General features: G+C 39.9%; 1 protein-coding gene across 24 annotated transcripts in view; it reads right to left on the reverse strand.

Moving 5' to 3' along the window:
* Positions 1-20,078, reverse strand: part of CLASP2 (cytoplasmic linker associated protein 2) — a 276,414-nt gene that overhangs the window by 167,095 nt on the left and 89,241 nt on the right. For 19 of the 24 annotated variants that reach the window (XM_019508951.1, XM_019508959.1, XM_019508941.1 and 16 more), the window contains one exon: positions 4,322-4,468. In XM_019508951.1, the coding sequence (XP_019364496.1) occupies positions 4,322-4,468 (147 nt within the window). Of the gene's footprint in view, positions 1-4,321; positions 4,469-4,967; positions 5,151-20,078 lie in introns of those variants that run through there. The other 5 variants (XM_019508956.1, XM_019508953.1, XM_019508958.1 and 2 more) reach the window with 3 other exon arrangements.

Genomic DNA, 20,078 nt, shown 5'->3' on the forward strand with positions numbered 1-20,078 from the left:
GCTTTTCTTATTGACCAGGGGGTGGGGCACCTGTTAAGGGGCAGGGCTACCCATGCAGCCCTCAACAGCTTGCCAAAACTGGGTAAGCATCCCTCCGCCCAAAATAATTGTCCGCCCTTGGCTTATGCTACACATCTCTGAAGTAATTAGCCTAAAAAAGGGTACAATTTTACCCTGCCTTCTGTCAAAGCTCTTGGAACACTGGAAGAAAGACGACGAACAGGGAGCTTTTTGATTCTGTACACTGGAGGTGCATCTTCAAGAATTCTACAAGCATCTATACCATAGCTTTTGAACATGATGGTTTCAGGCTTGGAAAGAGCAGGAAGACAATTTCCCAGAAAATTTAGAACAAAGAGTTCACTTTTGGAAAGAAAACTCCAGAATCCTTAGTACCAGATTATTATGAAACATGATGCAGTTTTCCCATGGACAGAACCACCAACACCGAGATGCACTTATCAGATGCTATGTGACTGACACAAATTTTAAAGGATAGACATACTTGTGCGAGCAATGGCAGTGGCTCAAAAGCATGGGTCGGTCAGGGTATTTGGTCTCTATGAAATGGTAGTCTGACCACACATCTGTAGTCTACTCTGCTTGCAACTCGAGTACTTTGGGCCTGAGCCTCCAAAGACTGCATGTGAAGATGCTATTCATAACTGATCAAGTGGACTTTGGTGCTAGGCCCAGATATGTGCTTCCCCAAAGCAGCACACTGACTGCTTTGCATTCTTACAAACAGGTAAGCTGTATTGCTGGGAGTCCATATGTCTGGGAAATCAAGCTGACGTTCTGTTGATCTGCTTATCATTCTGAGTCACTGGCTGAAGGTCTGCTGAGCCACTGGGCAGTTCCCATTTAAGTACATTGCTATTGTCAAAGACAGAACTACTGAAAAGAGGCAGAAAAGATCATTGGTATTCCCTTGCAGTCAAAGATGATTGTCTGTCATGATGGTCTTATCTATGGCTCTAAAGATGGCTAACAAGGCCTATCTGGGATCAAAAGGCACTGCTGCAGCTCAGACACAGGTTTCAGTGTGGGGTGGGTGGCTCCAGGTTCTTGGAGATAAAAACTTAATACTTAAAATGGAGGACTGATCTCCGAGTTCCCGTGAATAGTTGAGATAGGCCACGACAGTATTGTTTTCTGATCCAGTCTAACCAATGCTGCCCCTGAGGAGCACCTCCATTTTAAGGGATTTACCACTCAGAGCTCTAAGACAGACTTAAGCTCTGGTCCTCTTCTACAAAGTTTTAAGTTCCATGCACTGTGCTATATAGTTTCTGACAACTACTAAACAGATGATAATCCCATCCACGAAAGGGCATGGGACTAAGGGTCCTCCTGGATCACTTGACTACAGGCCCCTGCTATCAAAGGAAACAAAGAGAAAGGGGGATTATAATTTGAATTAAAAAGGAAAGGTGAAAAGAGCAGATCAGGAGCAAAACTAGCAATGAGTTGGATAAGGTGGTGGCCAAAATAGGTCACCATGCTGAATGGCCCGTAGAACTGTAGAGAGGAAGTGAACAAGCTTTTATGTGGGGGATACTGGACTGTGAAATTGAAGAAACTAGGACTGCAGTTGAGAATCTAAGATTCAGTTCCTTTCCAGCTATCAAGAAATTAGTTAACCTATCTTCACATCAAGCCTCCTACTGATAATTTCTTCTTCGTCTAAAGGCTTTTCTTCTTTTGCATAATCAAGATGACAAAAAATCCTTAACCTGATTATCACCAAAAACATTTTAAAAAACCAACCAAAAATTCAAATACTTTAAACTAATGGTAAGCAATAAATGGAATAAGAGTCTTTTAAGCATTTGCACAAATCATATACTTCTCTCAGTGGAAAAAATACAGCCTCAAGGCTGTCCAACTGGTGGCCCCCAGGCTGCATCCAGCCCACAAGAGGTTAATACGAAGTCTGTCACTTCCCTCTTTGCTCCTGCTCTTGCAACAGCTGGGGTCCCTGGGGCAAAGCAACACAGTAGGATGGGGCCCAACAAGATTGCCTGCATGGCAGTATCAGTGGGGGGGAAGTCACGTGGCACAGGGGAGGATTCATGTTACAGCAGCAGAATGGAGGCTAGGGCAACTCGCATAGCAATGACCTGGGTGGGAGAGAGTTGGTGTAGGGAAGGGGACTTGTACTGCCCAAGTGGGGACATGGTGACAAGGCTTGTCATGCCTGCATAGCAAGGGAGGTGCATGTGGTAGGGGGACCCAGTAAGTCTATTAACTGTGTGGCCCCCGTGGCATGTAACCTACATGGTAACCAGCCATGGCCTGCAACTGATGCAGCACATGGTCCCCAGCTGTGAAGTTGGATAGCCCTGACCTATACCACAAGATGTGCCAGCCAAGGTTTTTTTTTTTTTTTTAAATTGGAACATTGATTAGAGACATCCTGGTTGGATAAATCTTCAGAGAGCTCTCACAAGCATGTCTTTTTATGATTTCCACAGCTAAAAAGGGAAGATGTAGAAAAGGTATATACAATTATTAAAACAAACAAAGAATAAACAAAGTAATTGTTCTGATTTTTAACATGCCTTAATCTTGTAGACTAGCACAAGTATTCCATACAGCCCTTCATTTCCACAGCTTGTTTTTAAGGTGTGGCATCCATAGAGCAAACTAAAGTTTACTATTTGTAGCTACATTTCTTCTTCTATAATAAACTGCAGCAAAATTTCTTCTGTAAATTTGAAGAGTTTAAGAGAGTGGCTAAGTGTTTACTCCAACTTATCTTGGCTCCTTTCCCTCTACAGATACAATATATTTATTATACACTTGGCAGAAAAATCTAAAATATGACTGACGTATCAGTAAATCCAGACACACAAACCAGGAGTTGCACTTAACAAAACACTAATCAAAGCAGCCTGGCAACTTTGGCTACATTTTAAGAATGTGGAATCCTGGAAATTCAATTTTAGTGCCATATCTATTTAATATATGAAAGAAGATGGCCTATAACTCTCGATGTACAGTTATATTTGCTTTTAAAAAGCTACAAAAAAGCAAATTTTTCATTAGAACTTGCAAAATATTAAGTATTAACTATATGTATAAGCGTTCCTATGAAATCTTTTTGCTAATACACTTTTGGTTCACTAACACAAGCATAAGCTGTACTGTGACTACCACTACTTACATCATCTTCTGGGAATCTCTTCAGTGAATTAGGAAGTTTGAATATATTAAAAAGGAATAAATCATGAATATTCGTTACATCCTACTGGTTTATTAATGCACCTCACAGCTTGGTTGGTGAGGAAATGCAATACTACATAAATTTTTGCTAATTCAAACTGCATTCTGGCTGTGCAAATCCATTAACAGGAACTGCTACATGATCAGTCTAGAATTGGAAAAGAAGCCTAATATAAATAGAGTCAAGGAAAAAGCATACACTAAAATGATGAACTCTTCATAAAAGTGTTCACAGAGGACAAGTGGCATATTTAAAGAATATTTCACCTAGACCTAATGAAATCATCATCTCTTTCAAAGCAGAAAAATAAATCTATATTTCCCAAAAATTATATCAGTTGCTAAGCATGTACATAAAGATCTATATGATCTAAACCCTATTATCTCTCTTGTAGTAAATACTTAATTTTCCTTTTATTGTTAGGTAAAATGATTAATGGAAGTAATAATGTTGTTTCTGGTTGAATCTCTGGTTCATAACTGGAATTAACTCTATGCAATAAGTATGTGTAATATTAATGTGGCTGTTCAAAAAAAAAGTTTATCTATCCAAATTCAACAAATGATAAACAGGCAGTGCTATGCTACTCCAAAATCCAGGCAAGTTTCATAGAATAATCATCTAGTTACATTTTTCAAATGTTATTTAAAAGATTTTTGTGAGGGACAAGGTTGATGAATGTCAAATGCTTCAACCATGAAAAAAAAGACCTTTTGTGCAATTTTAGTTTTCCAGATTTTATAAAATATTAACAAAATGTTTTGTTTGCACCAATTGGTTAATCCATGAGTTCTCTCACACAGCCACACACATTCAGAGCTTTTATCAATAAATCTCAGCTTCAGTGTTCATTTTATGACATCTATTTTAACAGAAAAAATTTAGTCACTTGTAGTATGTGTATAATGTACATACATGTATACATGTCTTTGCACATGAATGTCTACATAAAACAAGGTCCTTTCCAGTTTCCTATTCTGCAATAACACTGCAGTCGTGAATTAAATACTGCCTTCTAAAGTTCTTTTATATGTGCTTGCTATGTCAGGATTGATACAAAAGCATACCAGAATTTAAGTAAGTATTTATTACCTCCAACCTTTGGCCCACCAGCTGAGCCTGGTTTTCTTGCACTGTTTGTAGGATTTCCAGGCTTCTTAGGTGCAGGAACCTTGAAGGCTGAAGCAGCTGACGATGGCCTATTTCCATCCACTGACTCTTCATCATCAAAGCTTTTATCTAAAAACAATACAATGGGAAAAGATGTACTTATTACAAGATATTTGAGGGAGGGGCTTTTTTTAATTGTTCTACTACACTTTTCAAATAAATTTACTACAAGATAAAAGAAGAACTAATGGTAATTATTTGGTCCTTTGTCTAGGGCCTTGCAGTAGGATGACAATTAAAAAAATGCTAGATATAAAATCTTGTGTTAAGTGTTAGCTTCAGCTTTGCAATTCATCATAGTAAAACTGAACATTCAAAAAAAATGTTGCATGTTCAATGCAACAAAAGGGAAAATATCTATACACATTAAATATTTCTTCCTCTGCTCTAGATCATTTTTTTCCACAAATGAAGCCCTTGATACAATTTTCAGTCATTCCAGGCAATCAAAGAAAAATGCTTCTCCCTTTTCTTCTACTCATGCATGCATTTTCTGCTACATATCCTCCCACAATGTGTCTACCAACACTCCCTGCCTCATTCCTTCCACCCAGATTTTGCAACTTACAATCACAGATCCGCTTGCAGATCAGCCGCCTCATTCCTCCGATAGCTCTCAATTCCCCTCACATCAGGATGCTCCCAATACCTCACATGGCCACATACAGGAGATTCTCAATACTAATTAAAAATTCTATCAAAACCTGACTGAAAACACCATAGATCCACCACTGAGATTTGTGCCGGCATCCTTCTCTTCCCTGCACTAGGTGCTGAAACAGCCAATCAGCTTCAAGGTGACATCATCTTCTGATAGCCACTGCCAGATGAAAAGGTGGAAATTCTTCACGCATATAAATTCATTCCCACACTCAATATCTGCATCCACAATTTCAATCCTTCATTTAAAATTTCACTGGAAAAATAGGGCTTTCGGCTCCCTTTTTCTCTCATTTTATTTAGTCAAATAAAAACAAATCAAACAGGAAAAGAAGTGCCCTTATCTCCAAGCTATTAATTAAAATATCCTCAAAAAATGAATATTCTGCACTTGGTTTTTAAATTGATAGGATTCCAAAAACAGAATGTGACTATTTAGCAAATCATCAGTATAAAAAGGTGAATCTCTTTAGTAGCCTAAGTATTAGACAACCAATCTACGGTTCATACAATAAACAAGATGGGTGAGGCTGACAGCTGCATTACAGTGATATAGATCAATTTAGCACATTTTCCTTCACTGGAACCTGCCCTTTTAAAAAAAATACAAAACACAACACTATCCCAGGAATTCTGGCTACTTGCTTAACCCTGGACTTATGAAAAAATTGCTCCCAATGAAAGACTGCCTATTTTTGACAAGATAACCTCCTAAAGGGAAACGGCAACCACTAACTATTGTGTTAAAGCAAACACATTTTCCCAAATTGTAAATAGAGGAACATCAGCTGCTTAAAAAAGAAACGAAAACATTTTGGTTCACTTCAATTTCCTAATGGAGGACTTGAGAAATATTTTTGTTTAATCAACACTGCATAACGTGATTAGAAAGCTGTTTGCCTTACAGTAAAACCTCAACTGAAAAAAAATCATATCTGACATTTCTCTTCAATGTGCTTATTTCCTTGAAACCACCATTTTAAAGGGAATGTTACCAAGAATATTTGTATGTGTGGATCCGTAAACTCTAAAAACGCAGAGGGAAGGCACTGAAAAAACACACTATTACATGAGTTTCCATGGAGACAGTAGTCTGTCCTCACACTGGAGCTGTGAGAATACATTTCAGTTCTCAACAAGTTAACTCTTAATGTCTTATAGATGTAATCAGATATCTGCGTTTTTTTAAATGGTGAAATCCATTAAACACAAGATTAAGTTTAATAAGCTTATTTTTGCACAAAAGATATCAATCAGTAGCAGTGGTTAACACCCAGAACTCTGCCTCACTGAAACGTTACAGGTTATTTTAACATAATATGAGGAGAGGCTGCAGATGAAGATGGTTTTTCATCTTTTTTTTTAAATAAAAAGGATTAGATTAAAAACCTAAGATATCTTCAACTACTGCATAAGAAATAGCTGGACTATTAAAACATATCTAATTTAGTTTTCACTATTAGCACACACTTTTCACTTTTTTCAGCTTTGACAAACAGACTAGACTTCGCACTGTTATCCAGTAGCACATTACTACAGCTTTGGAGTTGCAAGTATTATATAAGAAGCCTATTCTTATTGAAAATAAAACAGTTTCTATTTCTACTACAATTATAAGGTAATAGTAAGATTTCTTTCAGAATGTTAAACAGAGTTCTTATTTTTTTTAAATGGGATTGGGAATGCCAATGATTCCCAAAATGACTGGGAAACTAATCAATCCTTCAGATGAACTTTAAGCACCAATTAAACTAGTCAATCTTAAAAGGGGGTTAAGCAGGTATGCACATTCTGCTGTGTTAAAAGCAGTCAGCATAGTGCAGTTATTTTGTTATCTAGTTGCTTAAGACTATAGCCACGCACAGAGCTGCAGCCTTCATAAATTTCACAGACATTAGGGCTGGAAGGGACTTCGGAAGATCATTGAGTCCAGCCCCCCACCCGAAGGCAGGAAGTCAGCTGGGGTCATAGGATCCCAGCAAGATAAACATCCAATTTTCATGATATTTTTTAATTACTTCAATTAATTTGGATCTTCTCTCTCTCAGAATTAATCATTCCTATTGTTTAAAAAAGATGTAGCACAATATATTTAAACATCCCTGGACAGCATAAACACTACAATTTGACTGTGTGTTTTGGGGGAGAAGTGTTTTGGGGTTTTTTTGTTCGTTTGTTCTTGGTTTAAAGTCAACAAAGCATTTCATATTAGAAATCCAGGCTACAAAAGTTTCATATAAATAGACATTCTACACTCAGTGATATGCATCCTCTTGTTTCTTTCAGCATTATTGATTTTATTCCAAAACTACATTAAACTGAAGGCATTTCAAAAGAATGGTCAGCTTTCCACTAAATGTCAATCCAAATCAGTGTACAGCAAGCCAAATATATAAATGTAACAGCTGATTTTGAAATCTTAAATGTAATGCCCATTTGTTATAAGAATCGACACTTTCTTTCCTGCTTTTTGTGCTTTCTTGTTTTTACTTCCCCAGGCTTAACAACAGAGCTTCAATTGATCTTCAGGGACATTCCAATTCCAGAAGGATGCACAATAGCATCTCCATGCATCTGAAGCATCAAACCTAGGCTTACAAAACTAAAATAAACTATAATTTGAGCAATATTTTTACTTCCAGTACCATGCAAAATCCACTTCTTTTCATATCAATATCAATGAGCATTTATATGAATATCTCAGTATGGATACAAATGTACCTCTACATATCGGAGTGTAGAACTCCAAATTTAGGCATAATTAGTATTCTGTAAAAAAGGTGCAGTTCCATTATGACCAACTGAATTGAGCCTGTTTACTACTCCAGATTTTAGTAATCTCCAATTCTGTGTATAGCTGATGCTCTGCATTTGGTCAGGTTGACCTTAATGATGGCAGAATCATGTCTATGTATGCTGTTTATAAATTAGTTTTTTTTATTTCCCACTTTTAAATTTACTCCAAAACATTTCTTTACATAGAAAACCTTTCAATGGTAGGGGAAAAGTTGGAAGTTATTTGTTTTAAATTAAATTGTTTGAAATTTACCTCAAAAAATACAACCTTTTCACTCCTAGATGAACCGGCAACACAACTTTTATTCTTAGACTAACTGACCACACAAGTTTCACACATCAGATTTCACACACACAAAATTCAATTTGGAAATGTTCTCTCAGTTCCACAGAAAATTACAAATTGCTGGAAAAAACTACATAAAACAGATCCAGTTTTAATTACAGCCTAATCCAAACTTAATGTATTTAAATTATAATTAAGTTTTCCTTTTAAAAAAAACAAACTGGCTTAAAATGAAATTTGAATTTAATACAGCATAAAGTAAAGTATAAATTTAGTATAATCTATTAAAATAATTTAAATAAAATAAATAGAGTCAATGAGAGTCTACTAAAAACTCTGGAGTTAAAGGCTGATTTTCTTTTATATAAAAACAAGGGGGAAAACATCTAACTTTTGAGGTTAAGCTTAAAAATATGGCACTATTACATGCATTAGGGATGTGACCTTGCAGGGATGCAGGGTCTATACTACTGGATGCAAAGAATCAAAGACATCATAGATACTAGAACCTAATGCCGCAAACAGCATAGATGAGAAGAAACTTAGACAAGCTAATGAAGCAAACCTGAAACTTATAACATATGGGTGCAGCGCTCAGTTGATGCATCTTTTAGCCAAAGATATAAGTATTGTACAGCAGGGAAAACAGAAATGCTGACATTGCAAAAAACTTGCATAACAATCAGTTTGCTTTAGCATCAGTGAAGAGAGCTGGGGGATCCAAGCTAATTCTTCCCCAACGTAGACAACGGAATTCAATGGTTGACTGCTCTGAGCTATTTACTAAGAACTGGCTTATTCTTATGACCATCTGTGAAGAAAACTATGACAGAGTCGATGGAAGTATCATAGGTAGAGTAGTCAACACTGGACTAAAGAGAAATGCAGTAAATATGGTAAATGCACTAAAATGTATTTTCACAGCTTTGGGCAAACTAAAGAAAAATTGCTGCAGTACTGCGTATGCTGTTGAAATTTGGAACGAACTTCAAGAAATATTACAGCAAGAAATACCCAACAACAAACTTATACTCCAGGCAGTAAAGAAGCAGATGAATCAGGCTCTTACTCCATCTCATTTTCTTGCCAATACTCTTAACACAAAGAATCAGGGTAGATTCCTAATGGTCGAAGAGGAAAATACTCCTGTGATCTGGGGATCTACTAATGACCCATCAATCATGCCAACCATAAAAAATGTGTCAAGGCTACAGGTGGACCATTCAAGTGCGAAATCTTTGCTAAGGATGTTTTAAAGAGTCACACCGCTGAACTGGTGCAAGTCACTAGCAAGGCACATGCAGCTAAAGTTTACTGAAGTCCTAAATCAGCTTTTGCCAGGAGTAGCCTTTTTTGCAAATGCCAAAATAATATTTCTTCATTTGGACTGATTTCTCAGCTTTGAATGAACCAACTGGGAATTGAAAAAGCAACAATGCTTATTTTTCTCTTAGAGTCTATGAATAAAAAGAGGGGAGAGGATGATGAGCTCTAAAAACTTTAAAGAAAAAAGAGGGTAAAAAATTTCTAAAGTCTAGGTAAAAAAAGGGGGGGGGCTCTCTTACACAGGTTCTGCAGATTGGGATGACCCCAGGTCAGGGGAAGGTGTAGGAGCCTTTTCCCACCACTTGGGTTCTCCTGGGACTGGGAAGTAAGCAGGAACTACTTCCTGCATCTTCCCCAGAGGACTGGGGATACCAGTCTCAAGGGGGCAGGGAGAGCCTTTCCCCACCACACAAGTTCTCCTGGTGCTTGGGAAGAAGTCAAGCAATGAGGAAGTATCCAGGCCTTTGTTGTCCCAAGAACGACCTATACCAGGTCAGGGATGGGTTATTTTCTCCTGCAACAGCCATTTTCTTTCTAGGAGAAACCGATTCTCCTGGTAGAAATATAGGGTGTTTATACACATGCTCCAGAGCAGCCTTGCTGCTCATGAATAGGCACCCATAAGGTCTGTATGTGGCCTCAGACACTCACCTCCTTATTTAGCAGGGATCTGAGCATCAAATTCGCTCAGGATTCTCTGAAAATACATATTACCTAGTGACAAAACATGCATATTGAGAAGTAAGCTGTCTTTCAAAGTGGATAATTCTGAAGTCAACAATGATAACTCAAGTTTTGGTTAATTTTCCTCTTCTGAATTTAAGTCCAGGAAGGGACATTGGAGCACTCGGAGGGCTTCTTACTTAAGGTGACCATATGTCCTGGGCAAACTGAGACAGTCCTGGCTTCTGTAGTTTGGTCCCAGCTGGTTGGCCAAAAGCCTCAGAGCACAGTCCAGTGGGGATGCAGAGAAGCAGGGTGTGCCAGGCAGGCTACTGGGCACTGATGCCGCTAGGCAGGAACAAGGCAGGTAGACAGGAGCAGAGTGGCACCTGCTTTAGTTTCCCCTTCCTTGCTCCTTTCCAACAGCAGTGGTGCCTGCTCGGCCAGCTGTTTGGCACACCATGCCACTCTGCCTCCCCACCAGGTTCCACTCTGGGGCTTTCGATCAATTGGTTGGGACAGGACTACAGAAGTCAGAACTGTCCCAGTTTGCCTGGGATGTATAGTCACCCTATTCTGACTGTCCGTGATTATCATACCACATGTGCTATGAGTTGTTTGGCACCTGTAAAGTGTTGGGCAAACCATAGTCTGAGAACACTGACAACCAACCACAGCACGTTAACAGGGGTAGGGGCTTACGCAAAATTGGTCTTAAAATCAAACCAAACACTTTGGAACAATCCACTAAAAGAGTTATATAACAATTCACTTAAAAAAAAGTTACACATACAACCCACACACAGATCCACCCACACCATAGCTTTAGCCAGCTGCAAATTTATAAATTAGAAATGATGTTACCACCACATAGTACAGTATTTGTGAGAACAGAGGATGCAAGAAAATGAATATACAACATCTGAATTTTCCCAAAAGATTTTTCCCAAAAAGCAGTTATGTCAAACTAACACTACTGTTCATGGAATATGACAACTTGGTTATAAAAGACTGAGGGATGCATAAAGGTAAGTCCAGGTACAGCAGAAGATCTGTAACTCAGAACTGAGCAAAAATAAAATCAATATTTTATTACAAAAGGGAATTGACAAAACATGGCAAATGCTCAGCTATTACTAATCAAAACTATTTTCATTGACTTCAAATTCTTAAAGTTATGACATTTGATATTTAATTATTGTAAGCATCAATCACTGTTAGATGGAAGGAGGATATACGGCATCTTCTACATAACAGATCCCAGAGGAAGCTTATCAGAAGACAGGTACAACAACAAAAAGGTACAACAACAGAGATACAACAACAAAAATGTTTGTGCATTTGGGGGAAGGGGAGGGGGTCACTATACTGAACTACTGATCCAAAAGTCCAACAGAGAAATGAAACAAGCTATGGGAATGTCTTGATCTAACATGCCTAAGAATACTGAGTTCTTATGATAGAAGTAAAAAGGCTGAACAAGTGACAGTAGGTCTTTTTAATACATTTAAAGTGGTTTCCATATCATGTTTGCATAAAATGAATGCAACAAAATAAGAATGCAATTAACCAGTAGTTTCAAGTACATCCAGTAGATACTGTATGACTGCCCCCCAAGTAACGCTACAAAAAGTGCACCTTGCTCTAGTAAACAAGCTTTAGTTGAATTCACAAAATTTAAAGAAATAACCTCAATGGCATACACCAGGCAAGCATATCTACATTGGACCCTCTTGGATTTTAAAGTGACAGTGGAGCACCTTTTGTCTATACACAATTGCCATTTCAAGTGTTGTACAAGCCAAGATTGTATTGAATTTCTGGGGCAAGATCTTTAGCTCAATTCCAGTTGAACTGGTGCAGCCTACAGTACATTTCTCAAACATAAAAAATTAAGCTGCAAGCAGTGCAAATGTACCAGGTTAGCCGGTTCCTCTCATTCCATCCCTCAGTTCAGGGCCCCACTCTCCTCACTGAGTACTTTGTCCTCTGTATCAGGCATTCCATGGGGCAATTCTGTTTGTTCTAGCAGGAAATGCCCTGCCGGTACATAATACATAATGGCCCAGCTCTTTTTCTATCATATATGTTCAGCTGCATCCTTCCTCTAAGTTCCTAGTACCCATTATCAAGGTTTTTGATTACTTCATTAAGGGCTTCAGTGCAGGGAGTATTGAGGAAGAGGGGGAGGACGGGAGAACGACATACATGGAGCATGCCAGGCAATGTTAACTGCTGAGACACTGATGGGGAGGCACACACCAAATGCAAGGAGATTGTGTCCTGGGGCACAAGGACTGACTAGCAGAAGAGTATATAGTGACAAGAAAAGAATCAGGCTATTGGTGAAAAGGAGATCTCCCCACAAGCACTCACTGGTATAATTTTTCTAGACACACTTAAAGACTGTACATTTCTTCCAAATCTGTGAACCACCACTGTTGTCCCTATTCTACCACAAGACAAGGTAGAATATCACACAAGCCCAACTCCTACTCCTTCACAGTCAGACTCCTGACTTCAACTGTGATCCTAACTCCCAGATGGAAAAAAAAAAAAATGCCACTGAAAACAGAAAGTACCCAAATCATGAGATACTCATCTTAAAAGCAAAAATGGTTAATGCTGCATTTATTCATAAACCACATGCCCCTGAATAAGACATGCACCTTATTTTAGGAAGGCAGAAGAAGAAAAAGATTTTTCCTTGGGGACGGAGTGGAAGGGTAGGGGAAACAGAGCCTTACTTGCCACTAAGGGGGCCTCAGGCTCCGCCATGGAGAGCAGGGGTAGAGTCCTCAGTCTCACTTCCCTTCCCCATGGAGTGACACTGGTATTGCAACAGCTACAGGATTAACTTTCTCACAACCACAGCCTGATTCTATGCAGTCTAACACTGTAAAAGCCTTAATTCAACAGTGGCTGGGAGACAGTTAAACCAGTAGCTGCTGGGCAGCAAGAAGAGGGGAAGTAAAGTTGAGGAGGAGAATCTTGTCAAGCTCCACGTCACACTAGCTTCCAGCCCCTGCAGAAATCAGTTCTCTCATGTAAGACTCTCACGCTAACTTTCCATTGCTAAATTTGGTGGGCGGGAAGGGGTGTGTGTGCGCATGCGTGTGTGCGGGCAGTAAATAAATATGGTAAGTACTACTGGGGTTAAGGCATGAGATATTGGCAGATTGCAAAATGAAGTTCCTTTGCTGTATTCAGCTTTTCAATCATCACCAAAGTAATCAGAAAGTCAAAATAAGAATCAGCATGGTAAGTACATCACAGCTGATAACAGGATTGTGGCAAATATTTACTACATGTAATAGCTTACTTTGGATCTTATCTCAAACTTCCTATTTTCCATGCAACCACTCCTCCAACTACACTATCAGGCAGAACATATTTTTCCTGCATTCCATAACAATCAGATACAGCACAGTGAGAGAAACAGATGTCAGTCTTGACCATTTTTACATGAATTTGCAATCTAAATTTGTCAGCATAGCTTGGAATATTCCAAAGAAATACTTGGGGATGAAGACACATTGTTTGCTAAAGAAACAGTAAGGAGGTAGGAAGGTGTCAAGCTAGGAAGTACTACCATCATGTTATAAAGTCTACTACAGACCACCTAGGGCAGGGGTTTTTAACCTTTTCTGGTCGGCTGTACCCCGGGAGCCAGTCAAGGAGCCAGTGGGGAGGGGTTGCGGGGTTGTCCCCCTGCAGCCAATCAACAACTGGGGAGGGGGGAAGGGGGTTGGAAGTGCCGGTGGCACACTGCAGCAAAACCAGAAGTGCTGGAGGTGCAAAGTGCTGGCAGACCCGTTCCCCACTTTGCGCCACTGCTGCATACCCCCTGGGGCCTTCCCAAGTACCCCCAGGGGTACATATACCCCAGTTGACAATCCCCAACATAAGGGAAAGACACATTAGGAAGCAAGATAAAACTACATCCAAAACAAGGTTATACACTTTTTTCATAAAATGTACTTACAGTAAAAGCTGTGTTATCTGGCACTTTACCATCCAGAACGCTCTACTAACTGGCATGCCGATCAACACAACAGAAGTGAAGCCACCTGCTGATCAACACGGCCAAAGCGAAACTGCAAGTCCCACCGTGGGACTTCCAGTTTTGCCACTGCAAGCTGAGTCCCACTTCTTCCTCGTGGACCGCAGCCTGGGGCAAAGCAGCCTGTATAGGGCCCCACTCCCTGTCCCCAACACACTGACACCAGGGAGTGAAAGCCCTTGCACAGCAATGGCATCCTAAATTCACATCTGGATATTTCAGAGCCACCATTCTCTTCTACTTGTGTCCCAATCTTTTTCAGCAGGTCATGCTGACAGACATAACAAAGTACTAACTAAAAACGGCAATTTCCCTTACGTGCTTGCTTAATGCTCTAGTAATGGTTCAAAACAACAAAACAGAACAGAGCACCTGAACAATTCTAGAATTATCTGTTGAACATATTTTGAGCTATTATTTGTCAAAATGGAAGATGAATATAACATAGGAATACTGACGAACAGCTTCTTTGGGCTCTCATCTGACCTACTATTTCAGGGGCAGGTAATTATTTTGCCTGGAGGGCTCCTAAATAAGTTTTGGTGAGCTGTCAAGGGCTGCAAGGGTGGCACCACCCCTTGACAAGTGCCCTGCCCCCTGGTCACCATCTTGGAACTGGACGTCTTACTCCCTAACCCCTGGCCTTCATCACCATAAGTCTCTCCCCTTACCTCCAGAAGTACTCCTTTTTGTGTGCAGCAGTGAGCAAGGCTCCCCACAGAGGTATGTGGGTGTGTATGTACTGGATGTGGAGTTGGGGGGGGGTGAGGGGTGCAGTGATTGTGGGATGTGTGACTGTGTGGGGGAGAGTGCGATTTGGTTTGTGAAGGATGTTTGAGGGTATGGTGAGGCGTACATGGGAGCTCCCCACATGTACTCCCTTAAGGCACACAGCTACCACCCACACCATGCAACAGCCCGGAGCCCATGCACCCTGCAGCACCTCCCCACCACCACCAACAGCACACAGCCCCAGCCTGGCCCACACTGCCTAGTTATGACACATCCTGACACCCCCTGGGCATACAATGGGGCTGGGGTGGCTCCATGGCTGGACTGCCTATCTAGGCAGCCTAGGCGGCACAGCTCCTTCCAACTGCTGCCACCTGGTGTGCCCCATGCCTCCTCTGGACTCACCTGTCAGGCTCAGCAGTGGCAGCACCAGGCACAAACTATTGCTTGGCATGGGGGAAAAGCAGCCACTCCTTTGCACTGCTGCCAGGCAGTTCTCACTGCTGCACAGCAGTGGTGACAGTGCAAAGCAGCCGCAGGGCATCCCAGGCAGCGGTGACACAGGGCAGCCCAGCACTGAGTGGACTCCAGAAGTGCACTACTGTTAAGGGGTACCAAGAACTGCCCAGCAGCGGTGAGGGGGAGAGACTGCTTTTCCCCCATTCCAAGCAACAGTTTCTGCCCCACACTGCTACTGAGCCTGGACAGGCAAGTCCAGAACAGGCGCGGGGCACAATGGGTCGAAGCTGTGTGTATGGGTAGAAAGGCAGTCCAAGCCACAGAGCCACCCCAGCCCCGCTGCGTGTCCAGGAGGCGGCAGCCCCGCTGTGTGTCCAGGTGGTGCCTGGGCCAGGCAGGACCAAGGGACCTGCTGTGGGCCAGATTCGGCCCAAGGGCTGTATTTTGCCCACCCCCGTACTAGTCCATGTACATTCACCTTTTACCCTTATCTTCCTCATACTGTTCAGACATTGCCAGACCTCAGTTATGTGAAAGAATATTTCTTTCCATAAAACTCAAACATGAACTTTTAGTCTCCACCCGAAGAATTAGAAACTACATAATTTCTACAGACCAATACGGAAATGGCATCATATTGGAAATGTTTTAAATGCCATCAAAACAATATAAAAGTGATACAATTGTTTTGCTCCAATCTCCATCCCCATGAGTACTATATACCATGAAGAATGTAGTAACAAATAATTATTGCATATTTTGTACCCCAAACCATCTATTTTGCTATCTTACTAGCAACAGACCTAAATTCATCTCTGCTGTTGCTGTCGCAGAGGATCAACAAGGAGGATCCTTTACACTATTTTAGGATATCAGAATTCCTTTCCCTGAAGCAGCTTTGCCATAACAGCACATATCTGATACATTAAGGTGGTTCCTATGGTCCATCCAGTCCTAAGCATCTTGTTTCTAAGAGAAGATAATAATGGATGTTTCAGAAGGTGGTGGAAAATATCTTGCAATAATCAGATGTGTGATAATTTTCCTTCCCTCAATGCTTCATCCCAATCTCTAGTAGTAATCAAATGGTTTAAGACCCAAAGCAAAGTTGTAACTCTTCATAATGATTTTATTATTATTATATACTATCACTGCTAATATACTTTTTATCTATAATCCACCAATTCTTTTTTAAATCTGTTTAACTTCTTGGTATAAAATCAACATATGTTTGTTAATGTGTTACCTTTTGTTCTCAATCTGCCACCCTTAGTTTTATTTCCAAACGTGTTAGGCAGAGGAACTATGTAACACTAGCATGAAATAAAACAACTAGCATGCATTTAGAAAGTCTGTCTACCTTACTTTCAAGCCTTCCAAAGGCATATTCAATAACTACCGATGGCCTGTAGTGTACTTTTACTATTGCAAAGTACAGCTTTATTGACAAAGAAAGCAAATGGGAGACTCCGACCACGTAGATAACAGAGAAGGTACAAGCAGACAGGAAGAAATAGCATCACAAATACAGCAGAAGGGGTACAATTCAAAGCTAGTAATTTTAATATCATGATCCATATTAGAAATGATTTGATATGTAGAACCTGGTCATTTAAATGCGTGTACAACACTTGGATGTTGATTTTAATGTAGTTCAGTAGGACCTCATGGGTACCAACAATGAGCTTAACCCAACACTTCGCAAAAGCAAACCGAATAAAGCCATTTCCTAGTGCTAGTACTACGTCAACTATCTGGACTAGAGAGACTTGTATCATCATTCATCACATATGTATCAAATCATTTCAAGGAATGAAAGAGTTGCAGATTGGTCACTGTATACCTTAGCCATTTGTTTTTCACTTTTTTTGGTATGCAATTTACTCTTGTTCCTTTAATTTCTCCATGACTTCGCTTCATTTCACATCAGCATTTTTTTTTATGATTTTTAGCATCTGTTCTCTTAATTTCCATGAGTTTTCCATTTTCATGTAAACTGTCTACACTAGTATTATTTTTGGCCACATACATACGAGAGAGCAAATGTCTACATGCTGCCTTCAGAGAGAAGCAACAGCACAGTCCTTCAGCAGCCCAGAGCACCTCCCTCCCCACCAAAAGAGACAGTGCGTCACATGGGCTGAATGCTACTGCTCCAGTCAAACAGAGAGTAGAACATGTCCCCTTCACAGTCCCCACATTGTGCTTCAGGGAGACAAAGGCTGACTGAACAATCTGGATCAACCAATAAGGACTGCTTTATGCACTGCCGCCATATGTTGCCAGGCACATTGAGGAAGTCTGCAGAGCATGCCAAGATGTGCACAGGGCTGTACAGAGTCAGCACTGCAAGCTCTCTGCTCTTCAAAAGCTCAGCATCCAAATGTTTCTTCAGGGATCTCCGGGTAGGATTTTCTACCAGGAGAACAAACCCAAGAGAATTCTCCCAGATCATCTGAACATGTGAACACAGCCTTTACAGACGCATGTTTTTTTCTGAGACCAGCACTGCTTCCTCATAGTGGAAGCATTAGGGTAACTGGGGTTGTCATGTGTTAATATCACATTATCAAAATCAGTTCTCTACCACTCGCACTGTAAAATGGTTTCCATCCTCTACAATGAAGCTACTTTTACTGAAGTGACTAACTTAACTGTTTTACAGCCGATCTAAAGATTCTTTTCTACATTTTCTCCCACCTCTGTTGTTTCTGGCATATCAGAGCACTACCTTCTCTTGCACTCAGTCACCTCTTGAGGTCTGCAACTCTACAATATTCATGGCCTCCAAATTCACAATCCACGCCACCTCTACCAGAGATGCAAAATGTAACTGCCATTGACACCAATTATAAATATCTTAGTAACAATTTAAGAAAATGTCCCATCCTTCCTTCTAGCATCATCCCGCAACTCTGCCTTCCTTCCAGCCTATCATGTTTAACAGACAGTATGAATTAATGAATTAAAATCTGAAGCTTCATTAGGGCAGATTCCCCTCAACAAAATTAATTTGTTAAAAATAAAAACCTGTAAGCGGGGAAATTCTGGAGTACGCTTAAGCAGGCTTCATTAAAAGACCTTCATTTCTCTCTCTCTCATATGAGAGAAATAAGACTACCATTCAACCCAAAGGTAGTGGTTTTTTTTGTTTGTTTGTTTGTTTTTGTTTTTTGTTTTTGTTTTTTTACAAGTATGCATGCATCGAAGCAAGTATCAATGCCTTAAAATAGCATGCAAATAAAATGAATTTTGCGTAGAAAAGAACTGAACTCTTGTAAGATGACAGGCCAAGAGCCAGAAAATTCTACCATTTACACCCCAAGCTTTTGTGTATCCTTGTAATTAAAATAATAAAAAAAATGTAAGTTAGAAATAGCTCTTTTAATGACACACACGTTTTTAAAAACATGCTGAAATATAAGCAAAAGCACCCAGGAAAACTTTCATTTTAAAAGGGTCTACTGAAGGATAAAGAGGTATTTGTTGTCATTTCCAAACAATTTTTGTTGTTGTAGAAGGCAAGGTTGTGGGGAGGGGAGTAAATGTTACGAAGGAGCACACGAAAAAATCTTATGTTCAATATTTTAACGCTACAAGACTCCTTCAAGTGCCCACACAGTATGTTTGGTAGAATTTAAAACAGACGGGCAAAATTATAAAGTATCATCACTTCTAAGCAAGTTATTCCAAACTAACCCACCCCAAGTTAAGAGTGGCACAATGCATCTTACACCACCTTACTACTATTAAATTAACATGAACAGAATGAATAAAAATCTTTTTATAATTGGAACATTCTATAATAGTGACTGCAAGTTATCTGTGTTCTTTAGATTATGAGGAGACAGCTTTGCCTTCAAAAAGAAACTACATACTCAGGTACAAGGATACAAGCAGCAACTATGGATCCAAGTGTGCCAGGAGCAAGAAGCAAGTGGAGACACCAGAATGGCAGCTTCTCTCCCAGCCAGTTAAATCTCTAGCTTTTGGCTGATCAGCCAAGGGAGGGCAAGTGACACTGAAGAGTCTACTTAGCCCCAGCATTAGACTGCAACTGAAAAAGTCTTTTTTTCCTTCATTCTGTCATCCCAAAACAAGGTGTGTATTTTAATTGGGAGTGTGCACTATATGAGCAAACAACAATCAGTTTATATTTTTAAATAGTAAATTTAATATGAAAATGATTTAAAAATACACGTCTAAGAACTCTGTTATCACTCGGTAGAGCAAAACCATATTATCAGTTTTTCTATTTTAAAATGTAAGAGTCTAGTTATTCCATTTGCTAAAATGAACTGTTAGATTGGAGAAGCATGGACCACTTTATTTACTATAGGGTGTTTACGAAGATACGCAGAAAGGACTACTGAAATCTCAAAATCCAGTAATTAACAGTTCAGATCCCTCATTATGTCAAATGTCTCCTTCCTTGCATCAACACAGTACTTATGTAGGAGGAGAAAAACTGCAAGAGCATTATCGTTCAAGAGGACAGAAATAGGAACACAAGAGAATTATAATTATAAAAATCTCTGTAGGAAGCTACTGAAGAGGGAAATGAAAGTGTCAAAGATGAGGATGTTGGCTTTCCAAGAGAAAAGGATCAAATCAGTACATTCTGTTTAAAGTTATACAATTATAGTTTCATAGTTTCTAGGGTCGGAAGGGACCTGAGCAGATCATCTAGTCCG

The sequence above is a fragment of the Gavialis gangeticus genome, unplaced genomic scaffold (assembly GCF_001723915.1).
Source record: "Gavialis gangeticus isolate Ggan-Ray unplaced genomic scaffold, GavGan_comp1, whole genome shotgun sequence".
In the NCBI taxonomy this organism is placed as follows: domain Eukaryota; kingdom Metazoa; phylum Chordata; order Crocodylia; family Gavialidae; genus Gavialis; species Gavialis gangeticus.